Source organism: Mustela nigripes, chromosome 10, assembly GCF_022355385.1.
Source record: "Mustela nigripes isolate SB6536 chromosome 10, MUSNIG.SB6536, whole genome shotgun sequence".
Classification (NCBI taxonomy): Eukaryota; Metazoa; Chordata; class Mammalia; order Carnivora; family Mustelidae; genus Mustela; species Mustela nigripes.
This window is the reverse complement of record NC_081566.1, coordinates 61,573,810-61,598,588: the sequence shown is the minus strand read 5'-3', so window position 1 is coordinate 61,598,588 and position 24,779 is coordinate 61,573,810. Positions and strand designations below refer to the sequence as shown.

Below are 24,779 nucleotides of genomic sequence, written 5' to 3'. Positions count from 1 at the left end.
CGTGTTACACTGGCTGAAAGTAGAATGCTTTTTTTTTCCTGCCTTGAAGAAGAATTATAAATGTTTATGTAATTGTAGTTGCTGGTTACTGTAGTACCTTTTTTTGCTGGATAGGCCCAAGCAGCTGTGGATGTTGGGGGAGGCTTTCAGCACCTTGTAAAATTGGCCAGATCTGAAAGGAAGCATTCAGTAGGCAAGTGAGATTTCTAAAAGACCGGAGTTCTGAGTCATGGGAGTCTTCTGTAGGTTAATGATACTAAGTCTCCTCAGATTAGTGTAATTTAAAAAATAATGTTAAATGTGAAGATTTAAGAAAAAGATTTAGAGACCATTTTGTGTGTGTAGGGGGAGTTGCTATTATCTACAAATAATTTTAAGTTACAGATTTGTCTCCTGTGCTTGTTCACTGTGAACTCATTTCAAATGGTTTTAATGTTTGTTTGTTTGTTTGAAGATTTTCTTTCTTTATTTGACACAGAAAGAGAGATCAGAAGTAGGTAGAGCAGCAGGCAGCGAGAGGGGGAAGCAGGCTTCCCGCTGAGCAGAGAGCCTTATGTGGGGCTCGATCCCAGGACCCTGAGATTATGACCAGACCAAAGACAGAGGCTTAATCCACTGAGCCACCCAGGTGCCCTCCGTGTTTTTTTAATAAGGACATTGTGAACAACTTCATAAAAAAAAAGTAGATTTTTAATTGAAGTAGGATTAACATAGCGTTGCTAGTTTCGGGTGTACAGTGTAATGACTGAACATTTCTGCTCGTGACTCAGTGCTCATCGCAGTAAGTGTCACTCTTCATCCGCTTCGTTTCAGCTGCCCACCTTCCTGCTGGCAACCACCAGTTCTCTTTAAAAGTCTGGGTTTTGGTTTTTTTAATTTTTTGTTTCTCTTTTTTTAGAGACAGAGTATGACTGGGCAGTGGGGCAAGGGCAGCAGAAGGAGAGGGAAAGAGAGAATCCCAGGCAGGCTCCACACCCAACTTGGAGCCTGACACAGAGCTCGTTCTCAGGACCCTGAGATTACAGCTCCAGCTGAGAGCAAGAGTCTGATGCTTAGATGACTCAGCCGCCTAGGTGTCCCTGGAGTCTGTTTTTATTGTTGTTTGTCCCTTTTCTCTGTTCATTTGTTTCTTAAATTCCACATATGTTTGTCTTTCTTGGACTTCTTTCACTTAGCAGAATAGTGTCTAGATCCTTCCATGTTTTTGCAGATGACAAGATCTCATCTTTTTTACAGCGAAATAGTATTCCATTGCTTATATAGGCCGCCTGTTCTTTATCTATTCATCACTTAGTGGATACTTGGGATGCATCAGTGGGATGCATCCCACTTGGCTTTGGGAGATATTACTGCAAGTTTTAACATTTTTGATATTTGTAGTCCCTGGGCTGCCACATATTGAGTCACCGAATCTCCATTTGTATATTTTTGGTGCTGTATTTCTAAATCCTGTTAATTTAAAATATGTGGCTCTCAGTGTTCAGGATAAAAGATTCATTAGTTATAATATGAAAAATACTTCTTGGCACTCATAAATTTCAGTGGTTAATAGAGAAATCTATGTGTAACTCAGCAAGTTTGACATGAATATAGTTGAGAAAAAATATGGACATACATTGTTCATGATAACTTCATAGGAAACAAATGTAGTTGGTTTCATTAAAAACAAAACATCAGAAGTCATTGTGCGTGTGTGCTGCTGTTGGTTATGTTTTAATTGGTGGTTTTAAATGCCCTCCGTGTCCTCCTCCTCTTGTATCCACAGAAGAGACCTAAATGTTAAACACTGTCCTTTGTCGCAGTGGTCACGCACACTCTGACTCCTGTCCTGTTTCCTCCACCGCAGGTCCGACCGTCGTGCTTTCTCAGCCTGCGGTCGTACAGCTTCAGGCTCCGGGAGTCCTGCCCTCTTCTGCCCCAGTCCTTGCTGTCGCCGGGGGAGCCACACAACTACCTAATCACATGGTGAATGTGGTGCCGGCCCCTGCGGCCAACAGCCCAGTGAATGGAAAACTTGCAGTGACTAAACCTGTCCTACCAAGTACCATGAGGAGCGTGGGCTCGGATGTGAGTGGGGCAACTCTGTGCTTTATCATGCCTGGCTGAAAACACAACAAGGACAAAACCACACTGTTTTGTTTTTGTTGCCTTGTTTTTGCTTTGTGGAGTTTTTATCATCGTGCCTTGGCAAATTAGCACGTCAGAATCTAAGTGATAAGGTTTTAGAAAGTCTGAAGTTGTTTGATGAAAAGTGATGTTTGCATACTTTCCTCTGTAACTCCTTCTTTGAAGCTCTCCTCGCATTCTGCAAGGTCCTCCCCAACCCAGTCACACACTAGTATTTTCTAAGACTCTTTCATGTCTCCTGATTGAAATGTTTTTGGCAGTTCCCAGATAAGAGCCTGTAGACTATTTTTTTGGTCAAGATTTACATTTACCTTCTCTCTTGATTTATTGAAGGGTTTTCACCACTGCAAAATGATGACTTGCTACTCTTAGGAGTTCTCTTAATGATTAGTTGGTATTTTCCCATCTTTGCAAATCCTCAGATTTTCTAGCCCATTTTAGGTTTATTGATTTATTTTTTTAATAATTTACAAATCACAGAAAGTTTCCTAAGACCTGTCTTCCTCAAAGCCAGTTATAGCATTTGCCAGCTAACTTTTGCTTTCTTTAAAAATGATACAAAAATATCTCATGTATTAAGTAGTAATTGAACATTATAGGCTTAAAGTTTAACGAAGTTAAAGTCAAATAATCACTTTGACAGTGGATTCTCCTAAACTATTAGTGGGAAGGCAAACCCATATGTGTTTTCTTTAAAGTAAAAGTAGAATAAAAGTAGATATTCTCGGTTGTTAATATTACTACTCTACCTTTTCTTTAGGTATTGCAAAATACTTTTAAAATTTTGTGCCTTATTACAATCTGTTATACCATGATTTATTAACTAGCATGTTAGTAGCCCAGTAGTGAAATGGCTCCGTTGTTACATAAACACAACTAAGTAATGTCCATTCAGCGGTATCTTGAAAGACCCGTAACAAAGGAATATTATCTGATGAAAGCAGAACATTAAAGATCTCCAGTAATTCCTATAGTTTCTGTAGGTTTTGAAAACTGTGTGTGTCCAGACATGGAAGAAAATTTAGTATCGAACGAGAATACACATGGATGGTACAGGATTAGCCTTGACTGTTAAAGTTCGTTTATTTTGAGGACTGGAGAAGGTTAAGCATAGTGGTTATGGCATAATAGGCACTAAAACACAGTATGGGCTTCAGTTGAGGATGAAATCATGCGATGCTGGGATTTGCTTAAAATACTCTGGGGCAGGGGGCAAGGAGCACAGGATGGAGGAAACAAGATTGGCAAAATGTTGATGATCATTAAAGTTGGGTGTAATCTTTCTCTCCTTTTGGTGTGTGGGAAAATTTCCACAATAAGTAAATAACAACAAAAGTCCAAAAATATCCTGTGCTATTTTCGACTAAAAAGTTATACAGCCAATAAAAGAAAGAGTATGTTTTTCACAGGAGGCTGATATAGCTAAGAATGATGAAAGAGAGTATTTTTTAAAATGATCCTTTTAAATTTCCTTTTAATCCTTAAGTTATGAATTTGAATATTTGTTCTGTGATACTCCCAAACGCAACTGGCTATAGAAAATATTCAAAGTTGTCTTTTTATTTTTAAAGATTCCTCTGTTTATCTGAGAGAGCGAGAATGTGCATGCTGATACAGTGGAGAGGGGCAGAGGGAGAGGGAGAGGGAGACTATCAAATGGACTCCCCACCAAGCACGGAGCCTGACGTAGGGCTCGATTCCACCACCCTGAGATTATGACTTAAGACGAAATCGAGAGTCGGGAGTTCGACCCAGGAACCCCTCAAAGTTGTCTTTATATCATGTAGGACATTTAAAATATTTATTATGAAATATCTTAGACATGAAAAAAGGTAAAGACTAAATTAGAACTTAAAAAATATAGATCGACAGTGTGTCACAGTTGTTAAATTATTCACATAGTGTTAGTTTGTATTCTTGGCTTTCTAACATCTGATTGTGGGACAGTCCAGAGACATGTGGCTAGGATAGGGAAGATGTCTTGAAACGATGTTCTAGTAGAGGAATGGTTTAAGGGTTGGAATGACTCCATGAACCAGAAGAGAACACTGAGCATAGGTCTGGAGCTGATTCCAGGACGTGAAGGTTGATGTGTAGAAAACAAGATGATTGTTCTGGGTTGTTCCAGAGGACTCAGCTAGAATAGGTGCAGATACATTATAGAAAGGTTTTGTCTCATCCTAAAATTCTTTGATCTTGTCATTGCATTTAAAAACAGGAGGGGGACGCCTGGGTGGTTCAGTTGGTTAAGCATCTGCCTTCAGCGCAGGTTATGATCACAGGGCCCTGGGATTGAATCCTGTATGGGGCTCCCTGCTCAGCAGGGAGCCTGCTTCTCCCTCTGCTTCCCCCTCTGCTTCCCACTCGTCCTGCTTGTGTTGTCTCTTTCTCTCTGACAAATAAGTAAAATCTTAAAAAAAAAAAAAAAAAGGCATAAGGAAGCCTTTTTTTTTCTTCTAGGCTAATATCTGAATAATGAGCGTCTGTAATATTGGCACTCATCATTGTATTCTACAGACCCATTTTGTAATCTCTGAACATTTCAATTAATTATTTGTTGAACAGACATTTGCCATAAGTTCCTTGGTGTGAAAGAACATTTTTTTTTTAAGATTTTATTTATTTATTTGACAGATCAAAGTAGGCAGAGAGAGAGGAAGGGAAGCAGGCTCCCTGCTGAGCAGAGAGCCGCATGCGCATGCGGGGCTCAATCCCAGGACCCTGGGATCATGTCCTGAGCGAAGGCAGAGGCTTTAACCCACTGAGCCACCCAGGGGCCCTGAAAGAACATGTTTGTTCTGCTCTTGCATCAGTAAATTATTCTGATAAAGTCTCAGTCAACATTGAACTGGGGGATGTGTGAGATGCAAAAGTATAGGCCTGACAGACATCATCTTTTTTTTTTTTTTAACCAATATTTATTGGTTACCATTGTTATTACTTTCCAGAGTTTAGAGCTGACAGTATTTCACGTACTGTGTGTCTAGTGCAAGAGACTTAAAGGTGATTAGAGTAAATTTCTAGTCAAGCTGCATTAAGGTTTTGTGCTTATTTTTCCCTGGCCAGCACATCAGGAAGTGAGCCAGGTCTTTTCAGTATGAATTCTCTGGTCGAGGTTTTGACTTAATGTTTATTTCAAGTAAAGAAACATCATTCTGTCCTATCAGCTGGCCAAGCCGCTCAGGAACCCAAAGAAAATTTGTTCCAGAAGGGCTGCAGGAAACTTTGATCTGCTGGTATAGTCTCCTGTGTTAAAACTAGGTTGACCTTAATAGTGCACATGTTTGTTAGACTCAAGTCCTATTAAATTATGATAAATTTGAAGTAGTATAAATTCTGGATTCAAAATGGCCAAAAAGAAAAATTTTTCATTATGTGCTTTTTGTGCTTTTGAATCAAAAGCCTGGTGAAAAAGCTGTAATTCAGCAGAAGAAAGCATATCAGTCTTTCGGGGCTTTATAATGCTGACATGGCTTCTTTTTCCTACCTTTTTTGTTCTTTCATTTGGCTAGTTTCACTCTCTAGAGGCCTGCTACTGCCCTGAGTAGCGTTTTTTGCATACCAGATTCTGCAGACTGCATTCGGTGCCACATTTTCTGTTATGAAACAGTTTGCCTGGTTCAAATTATAATCTCACTCTTCCTGTCTTTTGCTGGTAAATCTGTTCTTTTTAACTCTTGGAAAACTTACCTAAGTTTTCAAGAAATATGGTTGGTTTTTGGCTCTGATTGTGATGGAAAAAATGAACATGGTGTCTCATTTCAGTGTAGAAATTCTCTTATTTCTCAGTAAAAGGCAATCTTAGAACTGCAAAGTTGCCTTCATAGGAGAGGGTGCGTATCTTTCTTTAAAGAGCTATTGAATGTTGTCAGACATCAAACCACGGACTTGAACGTAGGCAGACTGTTTGTTTATTTATTTTTTTAAAGATTTTGTTTATTTAACAGAGAGAGAGAGAGAGAGACCACAAGTAGGCAGGAAGGCAGATGGAGGTGGAGGGGGAAGCAGGCTTCCCGCTGAGCAGAAAGCCCAATGTGGGGCTCTATCCTAGGACCCTGAGATCATGACCTGAGCCAAAGGCAGAGGCTTTAACCCACTGAGCCGCCCAGGCACCCCTAGGCAGAGTATTTGGATCTGCATTGCTATAACTACTACTCTGTACCCATCATAATTCCATAAAGTTCATGAAACATTATGGCCCCGGTTTTAGGGCTGTGGAGTTACATTGTTGTTGTTATTTTGGGGGGATAAAAGACCAGGGGAAAACAAGTGGGGAAATGATATTCTACGTCCTCTGCGGCGGACCAAGGTGGAGCCCAAACCCTTAATGGAAGTCAGAAGGTGGTGACAACGGAAAGAACATGGTCAGGAGCTGGGTCAGAATTAGAAATACCAGATGGGAGGCTGGTCAGGGCTACAAGGGTTGCACAGGAGGCCTCCGGCCTTCCTCTCAGTCCATGCACCCCATTAAGCATCTTACAAACCCTTTATTCTTGCACTGTTCTGATTCTTTACTTAATGACCTCAATCCCTCCCAACCCAGTCCCTAGCCCTTGGGAGTCCCTGTCCTGGTCACTAAAGCCACCATGAGAAGCTGGGGGCCGGGGGGTCCCTTTCCACCTGCCTGCAGGTGTTGGAAGTAGTGTGAAGGGGATTCCTTTGGCATACCGAACGGAACCGTGTTTATTTCTTTTCTCTGGAGACAGTGTTAGTTCAGCTCAAGATTTCAGGTATTGTTAGTACTTTGAGCGTGGAGGTGATGTGATCTGGGAGCAGACGGGGCCAGTACACACAGTGTTCCTTTGTGGCTGTGCAGGAGGCTGAGTTTTGGGAGTCTAGCACTTCTCCAGTGAGCAAGTTTCCTCATTGTCCAGAGGAAGACATTACCTCATCTCACAAGGTTTTTTGCTGGAAACACAGCCCTGAGAAAGGGCCTGGGTAAAGAGCGGTTAGGGCCTTGTATTCTTGGCATGCCCAGGAAGAAGATGCATAGCAGCAGGACTCCCAAGAGACCCCTGGAGAAGTATCTTTAAAGAAAAATATGCATCTAAAATAATTCGTTTACAGTGCAAAGCAATGCAGAGAAACCCTTAGAAAGATGGAGAGTGCCTTCGTTCTCTTTCGGGAGAAAAAAAAAAAAAAGCATGGTCTCTAATGACACTTAAGCTGCTTATTTTATCTGTAACACCCAAGAGTAAGTCCTCTGTTAGGTCCAAGTAGGAGCTGAATATCCATCCTCAAATGATGTGGCCAGCCTAGATCTAAGAAGATGAAGAATGAATAGATACTTTTCAGTGACTGAATTCTTTAATAACAAAGACATTGAGATCGTGCTGTTTCTTTAGGCTTTTAAAGTAGAGGAATCCATCAGAACCAGTTCAGCAGAAAGGATTTGGAGGACTCAAAAGCTATCCAGATTTTAGTAAAATATTACTTCTGTGCTGATTACTTTTCTGGCTTTGCTGCTACCAGGGACTGTGCAAATCAAAGAAAAACGTGCTTTGTTAAATACTTGTAGTTTCTCTTTGGGGCTTTAAAAAATTTATCTTGAATAAGGACTTTGGCAAGTAATTTCATTTGTGGTTACAGTAGCTTTGGAAAGGGAAGTGAGCAGAAGGTGGTTTTACTCCCCCTCTAGGTTCTGATGTATTAGGTTAGATTTCTGTCCTGGCACCTGGAACATTCTTTGTTCTGTATTTTTCAGTTTAGCAGCTTGATAAAGTTAATAAATAATTATTCTTAAAGGGATCCTGATTTTTTTTTTTTTAAAGATTTTATTTATCTGACAGAGACAGACACAGCGAGAGAGGGAACACAAGCAAGGAGAGTAGGAGAGGGAGAAGCAGGCTTCCTGCAGAGCAGGGAGCCCAGGGAGCCGGATGCAGGGCTCAGTCCCAGGACCCAGGGATCATGAGCTGAGCCAAAGGCAGACGCTCAATGCCTGAGCCACTCAGGCGCCCCGGGATCCTGATTTCTATCTTCATAAATAATTAACACTTAATTCTCTTTTCTCTGATTTCCCTTCCTGCATCCTGTCCCTGAGGACAGTCCTTCCATGTCACAGATGAGTATAGCCACTTGGTCCCCCAGCCCAGAAGCAGTCATTGTCACTCATTTTTTGTGCCTCTGTCCTGAGACAGTTCCTTAATGTGATTTGAGTTTTAGCCATTTACCTATTCTGCAGAAGTGGTAACGAGCATGTTCGTTCTGTCCTGCACCTCGCTTTTCTCATTAGGTATATCTTAGGGAACTCTCTGGATCAGTACATGAACATGTTTCTTTTTTCTTTAATAGTTGCGGGGTAGTCTGTTTCATGCAGGCATCATAATTACTTAAGACTTTTGAAGTTTTTTTCTTTGTAAGCATTCCTCTATCGAGTAACTTGGTACTTAACTTAATGTTGTTTATGTGCAAGGATATCTGTAGGAGACATTTCAGGACTGTACTAAGAGAGTCAGAGGGTAGGTAGTTTTTCAATATTGATAAATATAGTTAAATGGGCCACCATTGGGGTAGTAGTTTTGATTCATCCTTCCACTTTGAGTGTGTGAGAGTGTCCGTCATTGGGCTGCTCAGAGCCGTCTATGGACGGTGTCTCCACAGAGAGTTCCCCTTTTCCTTACGTCACCCCTTTCCTTGCATAATCATTTATAATACTGGGTATGTGCATTTTTGTGGAGAGAGAGTCTGTAGCTTCCCGGGTAATTTTTTTAGTAGCTTGTTGAGATAAAATTCACACACCATTGAGTTCTGAAATTTAGTGGTTTTCAGTATATTCACAGAGTCGTGCTGCCATCACTGCTATCTAATTCCAGAATGTTCTCATCACCCTAAAAAGAAGCTCCGTACCCATTAGCAGTCATTCCTATTCTGATCTTTTCCCCAGCCCCTGGCAACCAGTAGTATGCATTCTGTTTGTATGGGATTGCCTATTCTGGACATTTCATGTCCGTAGAATTATCCAGAGTGGCCGTTTGTGTATGACTTCTGTTACTTAGCACAGTGTTTTTCAAGGTCCATTCAAACCATAATGTGTATCAGTACTTCCTCCTTTTTTTTTTTTTTAAAGATTTTATTTATTTATTTGACAGACAGAGATCACAAGCAGGTAGAGAGGCAGGCAGAGAGAGAGAGAGGAGGAAGCAGGCTCCCTGCTGAGCAGAGAGCCTGATGTGGGACTCGATCCCAGGACCCTGAGATCATGACCTGAGCCGAAGGCAGAGGCTTAATCCTCTGAGCCACCCAGGCGCCCAGTACTTACTACTTTTTATTGCCGAATGATTTCCCATTGTTTGGCTGGATGACATTTTGGATTATCCGTTTACCAGTTAATGGGGATTGGATGATGTCCACTTTTCGGCTATTAGGATAATACTGCTTTGAACATTCTTGTGTAAGTTTTCATAGTCCTTTTGAAACCCTTTTTAATGTAGAGAGTATTTATACATCAGTGAGAAAAATGCAAGTTAACCCAACAAATAGGACAAAATATATGAATAGATAATTCACAAAAGAGAATGGCAGGTTTTTCAGGAAGGTATCAGTGGCTCTGTATTCTTGACTGGGTATGCCCTCTGAAAGATTACTATTTTAAAATATGTGAAAGAATATTAATTATTAATAGAAGAGAACTTTTGACTGGTTAAAGAGAGCTATTCAGGGATTAAGTGTCATGGTTAATATTTTCTGTGGCTCTTATCTCCCCTTGCTTATGGGTTCTAAAGAAAAGTATCTGTATTTTTTTTTTAAAGATTTTATTTATTTGACAGAGAGCACAAGTAGGCAGAGAGGCAGGCAGAGAGTGGGAGAGGGAAGCAGGTTCCCTGATGAGCAGTGAGCCCGATGTGGGGCTTGATCCCAGGACCCTGAGATCATGACCTGAGCCGAAGGCAGAGGCTTAACCCACTGAGCCACCCAGGCGCCCCCCTGTATGTCTTTCTTGTAATTCCCCAGCGTGGTACCTGCCCTGCAGCCCTGAAAGTGTGTATGTGTGTGTACGTGTACATTAGACTTGGCATGTGATAATAATGTCAGATACTTAAAAGTTGCAGAAACAAAAGTCGCCCAGAGAATGCCCATGTACCTTCACCCGTTAACCTGTTACCATTTTACCCCATTTGCTTTATTCATTCTTTCCACATACAGACTCCTGTTCCCCCCAAACCATTGTAGAGTATGTTACAATTTTTACCACTAATTTTTCAGTGTGTGTTTTTTCAGAATAAGGATATTCTCCTGCATACCCACAGTAATCAACTTCGTAAATTACATTTGTTAAATACTTTAACCTGCTATCAGTATTACAGTTTTGTTGGCTGATGTAATACCCTTTATTGAATTTTTTCCCCTTTCAATACAGGACCCAGTCTAGGGCCAGATACATTTAGTTGTCTCTTTAGGTTTTTTTAATCTGGAATATTTGCACAGTTTTTGTCTTTTTGATGCTTTAGAAGAATTTGGCTCTTTTCTAATATGGTTGGTTTTTTGTTTTTTTTTTTTTTAAAGATACTAGAGAGAGGGAGGGCGCATGTGAGCGGTGGGGGGGGGGGGTGGCGCAGAGGCAGAGAGGGAGAGAGAATCTCTGGCAGATCCTCTGCTGAGCACGGAGCCCATGGAGGGCTCAGTCCCAGGACTGTGCGGTCATGACCTGAGCTGAAATCCAGAGGCAGCCACTTAACCCACTGAGCGACCCCAGTGCCCCTTTGATACAAGTTTTAATAAGTACTCCACATTCATACTGCATTATAAATCATTTATTTTTACGTAGTTCTATTTGACTCTCACAAAACCCTTGTGAAGTGGGTGATATTTATTCCCCTTTCCCCATGAAAGGAGCCAGTTGGTGAGGTGTTTCAGGCAAGGCCGTATTGCCGAGAATGGCGAATACCAATTAGGTGGCGTGGGTCACCCTTGCCTAAGCGTATGACTCTCAGATACCCACTTACAGCAACGCGCTCTAAACCTCCTGACAGCCCTTTGAGGTGAGCGAGAGCCCCGATACGAACGGGGTAAGGAGCAGACGGAGGGCTCTCCGAGGATCTCAGTCGGCTGTTTACCCTTAGGCTCTTTTTCTGCTTCTGCAGCGATTAAATGGGATTTCCAGATTTTGTCTGTTTTTATTTTTGTTTCTTAAGTCATTTTTAACATTTAGAATCTGTGAAAATAGGAGCTGAAATGAAGGCAGATAATTTCAGTATTGCTTTAGTTTCACAGTTTATCCGAGCAGCTCTGAGGCATTGGTGACGGAGTTCAGAATTTTTGCCTCCTCACTCCATTTTTTCATAGCCGCAGGGCATCTCTTTTTATTGACACTTACGTGTGGTGCGTTATAGTCGACAGAGACCCTCACATCTGAGTCATGTAATCCTCGCCTCAGAGACCCTCACATCTGAGTCATGTAATCCTCGCCTCAGTTGCTCGACCTGCTTCAGCCGAGTTGGGATTCAGGTCTAGGGCTTGTGTTGGTCCAGTGCTGCCGTCACCACTCAGTGCTGCCTTACGGGGCTTTACTTTCAAGAGAGCGTGGAGGCAGTACAGACTGCAAATGACCTACATCTTGAAACTTGCTTCTCCCTCTACAGATGTACTCTCTTAATTTTTAAAAAATTTCAGCAGGCGGTTTTAAGTCTTGAGAGACAAAGTATAAGGGCTGACAGTAATGGAACAGTTCAGTGATCTGAGATAAAATTTACAGCAAAGTTAATCTCTGTTTTGGGACGGAGTGGTCCTTACTAGGACATGTGGTAGTTCATTATACTTGTTTAGCATCAGGACTAGGACCATTTTGGTTTTGGTTGGAATGAGACCTTCAGAAGATTAATGGGATGGATCTCAAGTTTTTGCCCACAGTCCGCAGTAAGAAATGTGTTTTACATCTTTCTTAACACACACAAGTCTAGTGAGACAGTAAGCTCTTGCTACATAGAAAGTATTCTGTTTTCTTTTATTTCATCCTGTGACTTTCTGTCCGTTTTTTTTAAGGCTCTTGTGATCTACTGAATTTATCACACTACTTGATATTGGGTTATAATTTCAAAAACACTATTCTGGTCTAAATCCCTGTATTACTATACAAATAGGCCCCAGGAGAAGAAGTGATTCTTCAAAATCTTTCAGTTAATTCATTGCAGTGCTGAAATAAGAGTTAAGGACACCCAACGTCCAGTGTTGTACTGTCCTCTAATGACTTAGGTTGCTATTACTCTTTTTTTTTTTTTAAAGTAGGCTCCACATTCATGTGATCGATACCCAAGCCAGGATCCAGAGTCAGGTACTTAACTGACCAAGCCACCCAGGAGCCCCTAAATTCCTATGACTCTTAGGTAGCTACACCAGGTATTTCTAGGGACGTCGAAAACAGAGGAATCATTAACCGAAGGCACAGGAAACTGCTCTGAGGGTCCTTTGATGATCCCTGTGCAGGGGACTTTCTCCATTCTTAAGGAAGCTGTGCCACACAGTGTGGCTTTCTTAAGAGCATCTTGTGGATACTCCTGCCTTCGTTCTCCACCGTTCTCCACCGGTTTTTTCTCTTCCCTCAGAACATGAGATTAGATAAGGCAGCCTGGACCTATCCTCCAGCAGGGATTTTGTCTATCACCCTTTCTCACTCGGGAAATCACACTACATGCCCAAAGGCATTCTTCATTAAAAAAAAAAAAAAGATAAGATAATTTGCAGGGTGAAGATTATTTCTTCGACTCTGCCAGTTAAATGGCTCAGGTTGCCAGTAATGAAGCTGCTTTATTTAATTTTTGCTGACTAGGAACTGGGTCTAACAGACATGTACCCAACACAGTTTCTTAAAGGTTTGAGAAGAGTACAGGTAGTACAAGAGGAGATTTTCCCCTTTTCTGTTTTAAACAATTTTTTGAGAAAAAAGGAGTTTTTTAAATGATTCATTTGTTTGTTTAAGTAATCTCTTTATCCAACATGGGGCTCAAACTCAAAACTCTGAGATCAAAAGTTGCTTGCTTCACTGACTTAGCCAGCCCAGTGCCCCTAAAAAGGGAGTATTCTTAAGAATCATTAGAGAAATCAAACTAAAATAACTTAATTTATTTGAATATTTAAAATGAGAGTCCCACACATTAAATTTGCTAATGAGTTTAGCTGTACACATATTTTTAGAAAGTATTTATAAATATATTTACTATGATAGGCAATAATATGTTATATAAATTAGAAATGTATAAGATAATTTAGTTCTTTGGCTTTTAAATCAGTTTCAAGTAGACAAAGCTTCTTTTGTATGTAATGGAAAAATTGATTTGTCCGATATGAAGATATTGTCATTAATCAGTAACAGTTTGTATATTAGTTTAGAGATTCAGCGAAATAAGAATTACAATTGAGACAATGATATGTCGTAAACCAGTGATTCTTCATAGTTACCAGTACCTGATATCGCTGAGTTCATATGAGATGTTGGAATGTATTTGTTAGCATTAAAATATCCCATTTTAATATCTTTGATTTATAGTCATATAGGACTTTGAAGCTCATTTCTTAGCAACATCACAGAATCAAAGGTCCAAACAGTCTGTTTTACTTAAAAGAAGAACATAATACAGTGTTTATTGATTGATAACTTTTTTTTAAAAAATATTTTATTTATTTATTTGAAAGACAGAGATCACAAGTAGGCAGAAAGGCAGACAGAGAGGAGGAAGCAGGCTCCATGCTGAGTAGAGAGCCCGATGTGGGGCTCGATCCCAGGACCCCGGGATCATGACCTGAGCCGAAGGCAGAGGCTTTAACCCACTGAGCCACCCAGGTGCCCCTGATTGATAACTTTTAAAAGACTTGGAATTTTGACTCAAGTTGGTTGAAGCTTCAAAAAGTACTCATTCATTTGTGAAAGTTCTCTTTTTACCCAAGTCTTTTTTACAGTCAAACAAATGTTCGCTGAATAATGGAACACCGTATTACAGTATAGGGGCACTAAAGGGAGAGAATATTTTACAGCTGTGAAGTTTTTCTTTTTTTCTTTTTCCAAGGCACAGTGCTCGAAGGGGGAGTTGTCTGAAGGCAGGATGATGATCAGAAGCAGGGACTGACCAGCTGTTCACTCATTTTAGTCATGTTAAATCATCTGATATGCCCGTAAGAAGAGAAATGTCAATTGATTAATGAGCCATAGTATTGATTTTATGTTTTCAGACTGCTAAAGGAGATTAAGCTTCCAGATATAAGAGTTTCCATAAGCCTTTCTTTTTGAACAGGTGCATAATGAAAGTAAGCACAGAGTTCACTGAGGTTGGGAGTTCCATGCTGGGATCCAGGACTTCCATTTGGCACTAAAAACAGTGTGGTGTTGGGGCTCCTGGGTGGCTCAGTGGGTTGAAGCCTCTACCTTCGGCTCAGGTCATGGTCCCAGGGTCCTGGAATCGAGCCCTGCATTGGGCTCTCTGCTCGGCAGGGAGCCTGCTTCCTCCTTTCTCTCAGCCTCCTTGTGTTCTCTGTCTGTCAAATAAATAAAAAGCTTAAAAAATAAATAAAAATAAAAACCGTGTGATGCTATTGTGTGCTAGGCTTACAGTCAGCCGACCTGAGTTCTGGCTGTGGCACTCATCAAATGATGAGGCTTATCTCAAAGAATCTTGAAGACTGTAATAATTTCGATAAGAGGAGATTCACTATAGAACATCGAAATAATTGAAATACTAGGCTGCCGTTCTCATTGCTTGTCAAGGATGATTATAATACAGCAAGTGCAAAGTCAGTTTACAAAACAGTAATTACGGTCTAATTCTTTTTTCTTGTAAAATGTACCCACCACCAAAAAAAACAAACACCACAGGGGTGTGTGTATGTGTGTGTGTGTGTGTGTGTGTGTGTGTTAGTCTGAAAATAATAATTTTTTTTTGTCTAGGAAATACAGAATAACTTATCCAGATAGCTGAAGAGAGCTTGCTGAGATGTAAAGTTGAAATTCTTGTGTTCAGTGATGCCTGTGGGTTTCATTTATTTTTATTCTCCATCCTTTGTGTCTATTGGTAGTATTGAGTATTTATTTTCAGAGCTATTGTATCTTTTTCCATGAATGGATGGCCACAGGTGGTTTTCATTTTTTCTGCATGAGGCATCTGCATCGACAGCCTTTGAGACCTTCATGCTTTATAATATGCAGGTGCTTTCATTGTTTATAGAAGTTCCTAATCCTTGTTTGAAATTTATTAAATGGTGTTCCGTCTGTAAGCCTCCCTAAAGTCCACAGATTAATTAGCCTTTTAAGCAAGGTTGCCTTTTATCTAACTGCAGTATAAACTCTTCCATCTGGGAACCTTCTCTTTCCTGTGCTTGCTCAGTGTTCTGTGTACCTCAGCACTCTGGTATTAAGTATTAATTACGGACATTGACATTCCCAGTCACCATGAAGAACACTAAGAACAACAGTAGATTGAACAAAGTGGCATTGTCCAGAGAGTAGTTTGACGTGGTGAATAATCCACTCATCATGGCTTGGCCGCTGCTGTGTGCATGCACACATGTGCGCGGCATTATCGGGGGTGGGGGGGTGTGTGTGGAGGGGTAGTTATTCCATAGGGAAATTTTACAGGTGACGGTTCTGTAAATTAGCATTCTTAGGAAGTTTCAGTTAAAGGAAGAAAAGAGAAAAACACCCTCTTTTGATATCCCATGTGGCTTTTTTCCCTTACAGGTTGTGATTGAAAGTTTGTTGACGGTATTTACTGCAGAGAGATTGGCTTTGGTTCTTTTGAGAGAATGTAGCATGGGTTTAGAATTGTGTTGTTTTAAAAGAAATCTATATTAAATGATTTAATTCTGTTTACTAGTCTCAGTAAGAATTACTGAATACTACAGAGTGGAATGTTTATTTTATTTTATTTTTTTTAAAGATTTTATTTATTTATTTGACAGCGAGAGCGATCACAAGTAGGCAGAGAGGCGGGCAGGGAGAGAGAGGGAGGGAAGCAGACTCCCTGCTGAGCAGAGAGCCTGATGCGGGGCTTGATCCCAGGACCCTGAGATCATGACCTGAGTCGAAGGCAGAGGCTTAACCCACTGAGCCACCCAGGTGCCCCTGGAATTTTTAAAAAACATATGAAGTCAGTAATTCAGTCATCTGTGTACTCAAAATAATTAGCTTAATGTTATTTGGTCCTTTTTATGGACTTAACTTTGCTACCTCACCCTCTGCCTCAAATAAATTAGATTAATGCTGTAACAAATAGGTTCCATAGCTTGTTTAGAAAACATGACAAACATAATTTTACTCAGTTAAGTTTTGATTATGGTAGATACTGAGGGTAGGAAACAAAAATGTAGTAGTACATAGTTTTGGCTTCCAAGGTGGTTGAGAGAGAGAGTTAACAGTCCCGAAACAGTTGAGACCGTTAGGGGTTCAGGTGTATTTTTCCAAATTACAAGAGCACAAGACATTCCGGGAAGATGGTTTAGCATAATCAGAGTGCAGAAGGTCCTTAGAATTAAGTTAGTGGAGGAGACAGCATCCTAAAGTGGAGTAAACACTATGACTAAAGGAATGACTTTAGGCCCTTGTGCAGATCTTGGAATAGCCTTACGTGATCAGAACCTGGCTGTGGATTGACTAGTTGTCAGGGTTGGTGATAAGGTTGTTGAGAAGGTTGGTCACATTGTGGGAAGGCTTTGAAAGCAAAGGTGGCCAGTGAGGATGCAAGACTAGCTCGTTTTTGCAATAGAGTGGCAAGATAAACAGTTTCTCCCTGGTGAGTTATCTTACAAATGGTAGATAGGAGGAGATTGGAGATCACTGAACATATTTAGGAGATGATTGCCGTAATCTGGGGATGAGTTAGTAAGTGCCTTCCTTGGGAGGGTGACAGCAGGATTAGATGAGATAACTGAGACACTCTGTCACCGGAGGAAAGTTGGTCATTACCATTAGCATATGTCATTAGCATATCCTCAGTGTGTGTTTAATGAATCAGAGGTTGAGAGAGGGAATAAGTATGGTGAATGAAGGAAAAAATAAGTTAATGGTCATTTCTTCCTAGATATCTTGAGAGTTATTTACCACTGATAGAAGATGGATTGGTAAACAAATCTAGGCAGATGATGATGCAGTTTATACATCCTGAATTCGAAGTGGTGGTGACTTTGCAAGTACAAGTGGCCTTAGAAGTCCTGGCTGTGTGGCTCTGGAAACGAGTTCAGGGCCCGAGACATAGAGTGAAAGTGTATGAATATGTACATATGTGGATATGTAAGGGCACTTTCTGAGAGAGTTTTTTCTTTTTTTCCTGAGGGAGTTTCTAAAGGGAAAATTGGAAGATCAATAAATAAGCCTTAGAAAACACCAGAAGATATCATTCAACTTTTAGGCTTTAGAGACCTACTTTTAATCATTTGATTTCAGTTTGCTTAATTTGAGTTAATATCTTTTAAAACCTTTTTAAAAACAGCCAGTAACTTGTGTTTGAACAGTTTTGTTTAAAAATGATGGGAAAAAATCAGTATATTCCAGCCTGATTCTAAAAGCAGAATATTTCTGATTTGTTATAACTTTTGCTAGATTGCCGTGCTAAGGAGACAGCAACGTATGATAAAAAATCGAGAGTCTGCTTGTCAGTCCCGCAAGAAGAAGAAGGAATACATGCTGGGCTTGGAGGCCAGGTTAAAGGCTGCGCTTTCAGAGAACGAGAAGCTAAAGAAAGAGAACGGATCCCTGAAGCGACAGCTGGATGAAGTCGTGTCAGAGGTGAGTGCTATTGAGGCCGCCCGATGACGTGGGTTCGAGTAGTCTTTCTTTTCTGGAGAAGCCAATTGGAAATTGTGTAAAAAAAGAATACTAGGGCGCGATAAACCCCAAAGCATTTGCACTCAGAGTACGGCATTGGAAAGAGGAGCTGTGGGCTGTACCTGCCGGTGTGTTCAGAAGCTTTCTGTTTCCTGGGTAGCTTGTTCGCTCTCTTTTCTGACTAAATGAGTCCCCTTGAGGACCCTAAATAGTCTCGACAGGTCTTTCCTTTTATAAAGATTCTATTTTATTTATTTAACAGAGAGAGAGAGAGAGAGAGCGAGCACAAGTAGACAGAAAGGCAGGCAGAGGGGGAAGGGAAGCAGGCTCCCCGCTGAGCAGAGATTTCTGGTGCGGGGCTCCATCCCAGGACCCTGAGATCATGACCTGAGCTGAAGGCAGAGGCTTAACCCACTGAGCCACCCAGGCGCCCCTAGGTCTTTCCTTTTTTTTTTTTTTTTTTTTTTAAATTAATTTATTTATTTTCAGCATAACAGTATTCATTATTTTTCACCACACCCAGTGCTCCATGCAATCCGTGCCTTTTCCTTTTAAAGAAGAAAATACAGAAGCGCCTGAGTGGCTCAGTAGGTTGAGCATCTGACTCTCTTGATTTTGGCTCAGGTTATGTTTTTGGTCCCGGGATGGAGCCTGAGTCAGGCTCCAGGCTCCGCCGGAAGCCTGCTTGAGAATTTCTCCCTCTGTCCCTCCCCTCATGCTCTCTCTTTCTTACTCTCTCAAAAACCAACAAACAGAAAGAAAGAAAGAAAACATAAAATAAAAAATGTTAAGGTCTTTTCTCTCCCTGACCACTATTACGGTTTTTGCATTTTGTTGCCGTGTTAGTTCCGATAAAGTCAATCTTCTCCTTAATTCTGTTCATGAAATCTCCCGTCTCAGGATTTCCCACTCCAGAGGGATGTCTGTGCCTACTGTGTGGGGCTTTTCCCACTGTTCTGTCTTTTCCTTACTGAGCACATGTTAAAGGATTTAAGAGACAGGAATTAAACTGCAGATGTCTTTTAAAACTCTTCGAAGACCCATAAAAATGTTAAATTGTTGAATTCTTTCCTTTTGGGTGCAGAGGAGACTGCAAGGGAGTGGCCCTTGCATTTCTCCCTCTGGTGCCCCTCTCTCCTTTTCCCTTGCTGCTGTCCCAGGGAACCTAGAAGCCTCTGCTCTAGTCTTGTGAAAAGTACTGTTCCTCACCTTTGAGTGTTGTTTTTTTTTTTTAAACTATAATAAAATTGGTGAAGAGAAGTGTGCTTATCTTAGATGTTGATTTTTGTGAGATCGATATGTAGTTTAGCTGTATTTAACATGGTTATTTCTTTCAGAACCAGAGGCTTAAAGTTCCTAATCCGAAGCGAAGAGCGATCTGTGTGATGGTAGTGTTGGCATTTATAGTGTTCAGCTACGGACCCATGAGGTAAGCGGGTAGCCGTTTGCGCGGGTACCAACGCCAAAAATTTCAGTTCTCATTCTTTCAGCTCTCATCGTAAGCTAGAGAAAAACAGTTTCGTTTTGTTCTCCTCAGGGACAATATTTAGGTAAGAAGAGGGGGAAGAAGAAAGATTGCTTTCTCTTCCTTGTTCTTCACCTGGGTCTGGCAGAAAATCCATGATGTTTGATGAAGAAAGGCTTCTGTTACCAAACAGATCAGTGGTGGGCCTTGAAATCAGATTGCCCGAGTTCAGATGCTTGCCCCTGCACTTGGTAACTTTGTCGTCTTAGGCAAGTTACTTAACCTCTGTGCTTCAGTTCCTTACCTTTAAAATGATGAAGCCTTTATTATAATACTGTTACCTGCCTCCCCCCGTACTGTGATGCTTGAGTGGCCTCAGGGATTATAAGATACTTGTGTGGCTTCCTCCCTAGCTGGAAAGTAAACAGCTAGAGCCGTAATTAGCAGTCTCTGATTGAGTAGGTTTGGAATGGGAATCAAGAATGCAAGTATTTTATAGTGTTCTAGTTGATTGTGGTACAGGTTTCTAGCTAATCATAGCTTGAGAAACACTGCTTTTAGGTCAGAGTCATAGAACACTAGGATTCAAGGAACCCTGGAGACTCTCTTTTCCAGACTCCCATTCACTGTGGCACATTTGATCGGTGAATGAAATCAGTATATCCTAGGTGCTGGGGAGTCCACGAGTAATTAGACCCGGGCCACACCTTCAAGGATCTCTTGGTCCAGCTGAGACGACGGACAAGTCAAAGGATGACTCCAGTATAATGTGGTGGCTGTGGGAACAGCAGTGTGAACAAATTACTAAAAGAGTGTAAATGAGAGTAAGAATTCCTTGAGAAGGTTTGCATCGTACTGATAGATGTTCAGAACAGATTTTGTTGAATGAGAGTGGAAAGGGAAGTCCCTGCAGGAGACGCTGAATCTTGGAAGTGGGATAGCAGTTTGCCAGCTGCAGAGTATGGAAAGAGATGCCAAGCAGAGGGACCACAGTAGCTAAAAGGCACAATTAGGAAATGGCTTGACATCTTCAGGAAAAAGTGAAAAATTCACATATATCTTGTACAAGTGGGAATGTGTATGACGGAGATGGGTCTACAGGTATACCTGTATGCAGGTATACAGCGGGGGCCAGATACTGACGGGCCTAGTGTGCTGCTGTGTACAGTGAGGCACCCGTGGGTTTTAGGCAGAGGGCAGCATGATCTGTTTTGATGTTAGGAAGGTGACAAAGGGTGGTAGCGAGAATGGACTGGACTGAGCAGATGGTCTTGGCAGTGACAGCGCCGGGAGGCTGTTGGTGTGTTTAAGGTGATATATACGAGTCTGGCGTTGGACTGTGGTGACGGAAAGGACAGGCTGTCTCAGGGTGCACCTTTCATGTAGACTCTGGGCTTTGGTAACTGTTAACAGAGTGGGATGTGAGGAAGAAAAGAGAGAAGCTAAAGATAATTCCAAATTTCTATCTTGAGGGACTGAATGGCGTTACTCTTATTTAAGGCAGCAGATAGGAAGATGAATCATTTTATGATGGAGGATAATGGTTTTTATTAGTATGGGAAGTTTGCTTTCCTCACTAGATATTGGGACAGACGGACAGATGGTAGTGGAGTAGGTGAGATTATCCAAGGAGAACAAGTAGGGGAAGAAGAGTAATACGAATCTGGGGAAACCAGCATGACAGACTCAGGAAAAGAAACTCAGAGTGAGTGGTGTTAGGGACAGAACCTGAAGAATGGTTTTCTGAAGCCAAGAATGAAAGAATTTCAAAAACAGGCTTGTCGGGGCAGAAACCTGAGGTGAGAACACTGACTTTGGCAACTAGCATCTTGATGGTTATCTTGGAGCTTCTCTGTGGTCCAGGCTTTGTGTTAACACTGTTTAATTCAGTGTTCATTTCAGAAGGTGATGTGCAGAGGCAGCACATTTCCTTAGGCACTGTCTTCTGACCTTCCTAAGAGCTCATTTTTTTCACACAGCCTAAGATTGTGGTAACTGTTTCGAAGACATGTTTTATTAAGTAAAATCCCCGTATCTTTTTCACATGTTTGATGGTCAAGCTAGGTCATTCCCATTTTATTTTTACACAGTTTCTAAAAAGTAAGATGTAGATCTTGTATTCAGCTTTCATTATCATTTGGTATTAACACAACTTGCTAGAGTAGTTGATACCCCATCATGGAATCCCAGATACCCATCTACTTTTTACTAAAATGATTCAGTGGAAAGAGGTCAACTTCTGAGTTGACCTATTTTTGAGTTTATACTGTATTAGACACGTTACACAGAATATGTAGAAGAGATACCTGGAACAAGCATTTAAATTATCAAAAGAAATTTTTTTTGCTGTCTGTTGATATTTTACCCATATCCTTCATATTAAAATGATTTTTTCATTTAACTCTGATGATGGCAGTCTCAGAGGCTTTATGTAGTAGCATTTGGTGGACAGTAAAGCAGATGGGGTTGGGATGTAGGAAGTGAGGTGGGGCTGGGGATACACCTTGTTGTGGGAGCCCTCATGAGTAAATAGAAATTCGTGGGGAAAAAAGACAAAAATTTTCAAGCGGATTAATGATGTTTATAGCTACTGGGGTAGAGGGGCTGTGTGGGGGTGGATCTCATTTCTGTGGGCAGATAAGTTGATTCATTTTGGAAGGAGGAGACTATGGTCCTCTTTTTTTTTTTAAGATTTTATTTATTTATTAGAGAATGAGAGGGAGCATGAAAGGAAGAAGATTAGAGGGAGAGGCAGACTCCCCGTGGAGCTGGGAGCTGACGCGGGACTCAGTCCTGGGGCTCCGGGATCATGACCTGAGCTGAAGGCAGTCACTTAACCAACTGAGCCACCCAGGCGCCCGACTGTGGTCCTATTTTATCATGGAAGTTTTGTGTCCAAAAAATTAGATGGACAGTACAAACAGCAGAATGAAGAAGAAAGCCTAAATATTTGAAAGTCCTGAGGAACGGGCAGAGGAGATCTGTGTCTCTCTGTGAAGGCTTGAGGAACAGAAAGCAAGCAGAGAGAACATTTAGGAAGTGTGCAGATTTTTAAATTCCAACATGTTAAAAGGCTTAGATTGAAGCAAAGTAACAAAGAGCTGGAAGGGGTGGAGAAATATCGAAGTATCTCAACAGGTTGGAATACCTCCAGACACCAAGAAGGAAATAGAAAGAAACTGGCTCATAAAAACCAGGAACTAATTCTTTAGACACAGTTTGGCTCAGATGGTGAAATATCAAAGCTGAGAGGGCAGCAGTGGTCTGAAAGGCTAAACCTGCCCCCAAACCAGCTTTGGCAGTGGACATGTGCCATCACGTATGCTCTTCCAGAACATTCTTGATTGACCCTGTCCTCTGCAGCCTCTTCACTGCAAGAGTGAAGATCTCAGGGCTGGGAATCTGCCAGAGGAGCAGAAACTTCCCCGCTGAACCTTATTAATACCACCTGGAATGTATTTATTGAATAACTCCCACACCCATGGCTGTGTCTGTCAATCTATAAACCTTAAGCATTATTGGGTTTTAATTGGTATCAAAAAAAGCAAGATTTGTGTGTGTTCTAACTAAACCTTTCTTAAGTACCAGAAAACTGAGTCTGGCCAGACAAACAGACATTTAAAGGAGAGATTTCCAAAGCATTTTAAATTTAGGAAATGAAACTCTTTCAGAACAGATCCCATTACCATAGTAAAGTTGTCAGTGTTGTGTCAGATGTTCCATGTAGAGTTAAACTTCTGTGCCGTATTGGTATGGGTCCAAGTGAAAAAATATATAACACACAAGTTTGTTGCCTATAGGTATGCCTTAAGAAACATTTCCTGAAGGCCCTTGTGGTGATGAAATGTAAATACATCTTACATTTAAAGTAAGAGAGTTTTGTGCAGCAATACTGACTAGTTTGAAGAGTTTTAGGTTACTGAATAGTCATAACACAGAAAAAGAAAATAAACCAAACAGACTTAAAAGGGTTAATTTTTCTGACCTTATTGATGTTGTGCGGATGGTAAAGAAGGCATCTAGCTTTTTCTGGCACAAGATTCAAAGTGCTGGCCCCCTCTGGGTGGTCCATAAAAATAGTAACTCTGGGCAGCAGGGAGTGGCTAAACTGGACAAATGTGAATTGAGAGGAAACCCTCTTCTTACTACCCATTAGGGTCGATTCTGTGATTATCAGTCTTTTTTTATAGTTAAAGAACTGGAAATTTAACAAAGGTCTTTTTAAAAATTTATCATGGAAAACTCTGCCTTCTCTACTATACCATAAAGTGGTTTTTTCCTACCATTGTCCAAGGACTTCTGTTTTTGGCAATATGGTGGGCTATCAATATGGAGAAACTCTTTGCAATTCTATACACCAACAAATGCTGGATTAACAAACAAATCAAAACTCTGTTATGTAATGGGTGAACCCAAGACAGAGGAAGGACTTCATAGTGGCCAGAGATGTAAAGATAACTTGAATCCATTATAAGCTAGCATTGGAAGTGGTGCTATTTTCTGATCTTCTGGCCTAGAGTTTGGTGACAGGAAAGTTGCGGGGTCCCGAACAAGGTAGGAGATCACAACTGAGCCTCATCCCCCCCTTCCCATACCCAAATAAAGCTGGAACATCCAAAGAATGACATTTTTCATTTGCTAAAAAGAGGGGGAAAAGTAGGTTGTCCTATCACATAGGAAGAGTATTTGTAAGTACCTGTCTCGGTATTGGCTTTGAGTAGGATGGAAATAAAGAAAAAATCTCCCGGAGAACTCATCATTACATGTCTTAACTCACACGGGTTTGAGCCTGAATTTATACTACTATTGTGACACTCCTCAAAAAAACCAAGCCAAAAATTTAGTTTAAGTGGCCCTGTGTTGGTACTGCTAGGCTCCTGGTGGAAACAAATGCACCATCTTCTCAGAGGAAAGCGCCGTGGACATCCTTCTAAAAAACTGAAGATCCAGTTCCATCTGACCATGCGCCAACATGACGTCCCTTTCCCCTGATCATTCATCACACTAGGAAACCAAGCCACCATGGGCACGAGTTGGAGGAAATAACAAACTACAGAATCAGACTCGGAAGACTGCAGATATTTGAATCAACAGCTACAAGGTGTAAAGTAAATATGTGAACTAGAAGAGGGCTTCAAAGAATGGGAAAGGAACAAAAGACAATCAGAAATGATGCACACATTTTGAGAAAAATCTAGAAATGTGATAGTAAGTTAAAATTAGAAAATGCCCAGGTTGGGGCGCCTGGGTGGCTCAGTGGTTAAGCCGCTGCCTTCGGCTCAGGTCATGATCTCAGGGTCCTGGGATCGAGTCCCGCATCGGGCTCTCTGCTCAGCAGGGAGCCTGCTTCCTCCTCTCTCTCTCTCTGCCTGCCTCTCTACCTACTTGTGATTTCTCTCTGTCAAATAAATAAATAAAGTCTTTAAAAAAAAAAAAAAAAAA

The 24,779-nt window shown here is 41.1% G+C and overlaps 1 protein-coding gene across 1 annotated transcript in view; it reads left to right on the top strand.

The window, feature by feature from the left end:
- ATF6 (activating transcription factor 6) overlaps positions 1 to 24,779 on the top strand; it is a 208,974-nt gene that overhangs the window by 33,577 nt on the left and 150,618 nt on the right. Inside the window, exons 7-9 of the mRNA XM_059413442.1 lie at positions 1,847 to 2,067; positions 17,648 to 17,833; positions 19,210 to 19,301. Coding sequence (XP_059269425.1) covers positions 1,847 to 2,067; positions 17,648 to 17,833; positions 19,210 to 19,301 — 499 coding nt within the window. The remainder of the gene's footprint in view (positions 1 to 1,846; positions 2,068 to 17,647; positions 17,834 to 19,209; positions 19,302 to 24,779) is intronic.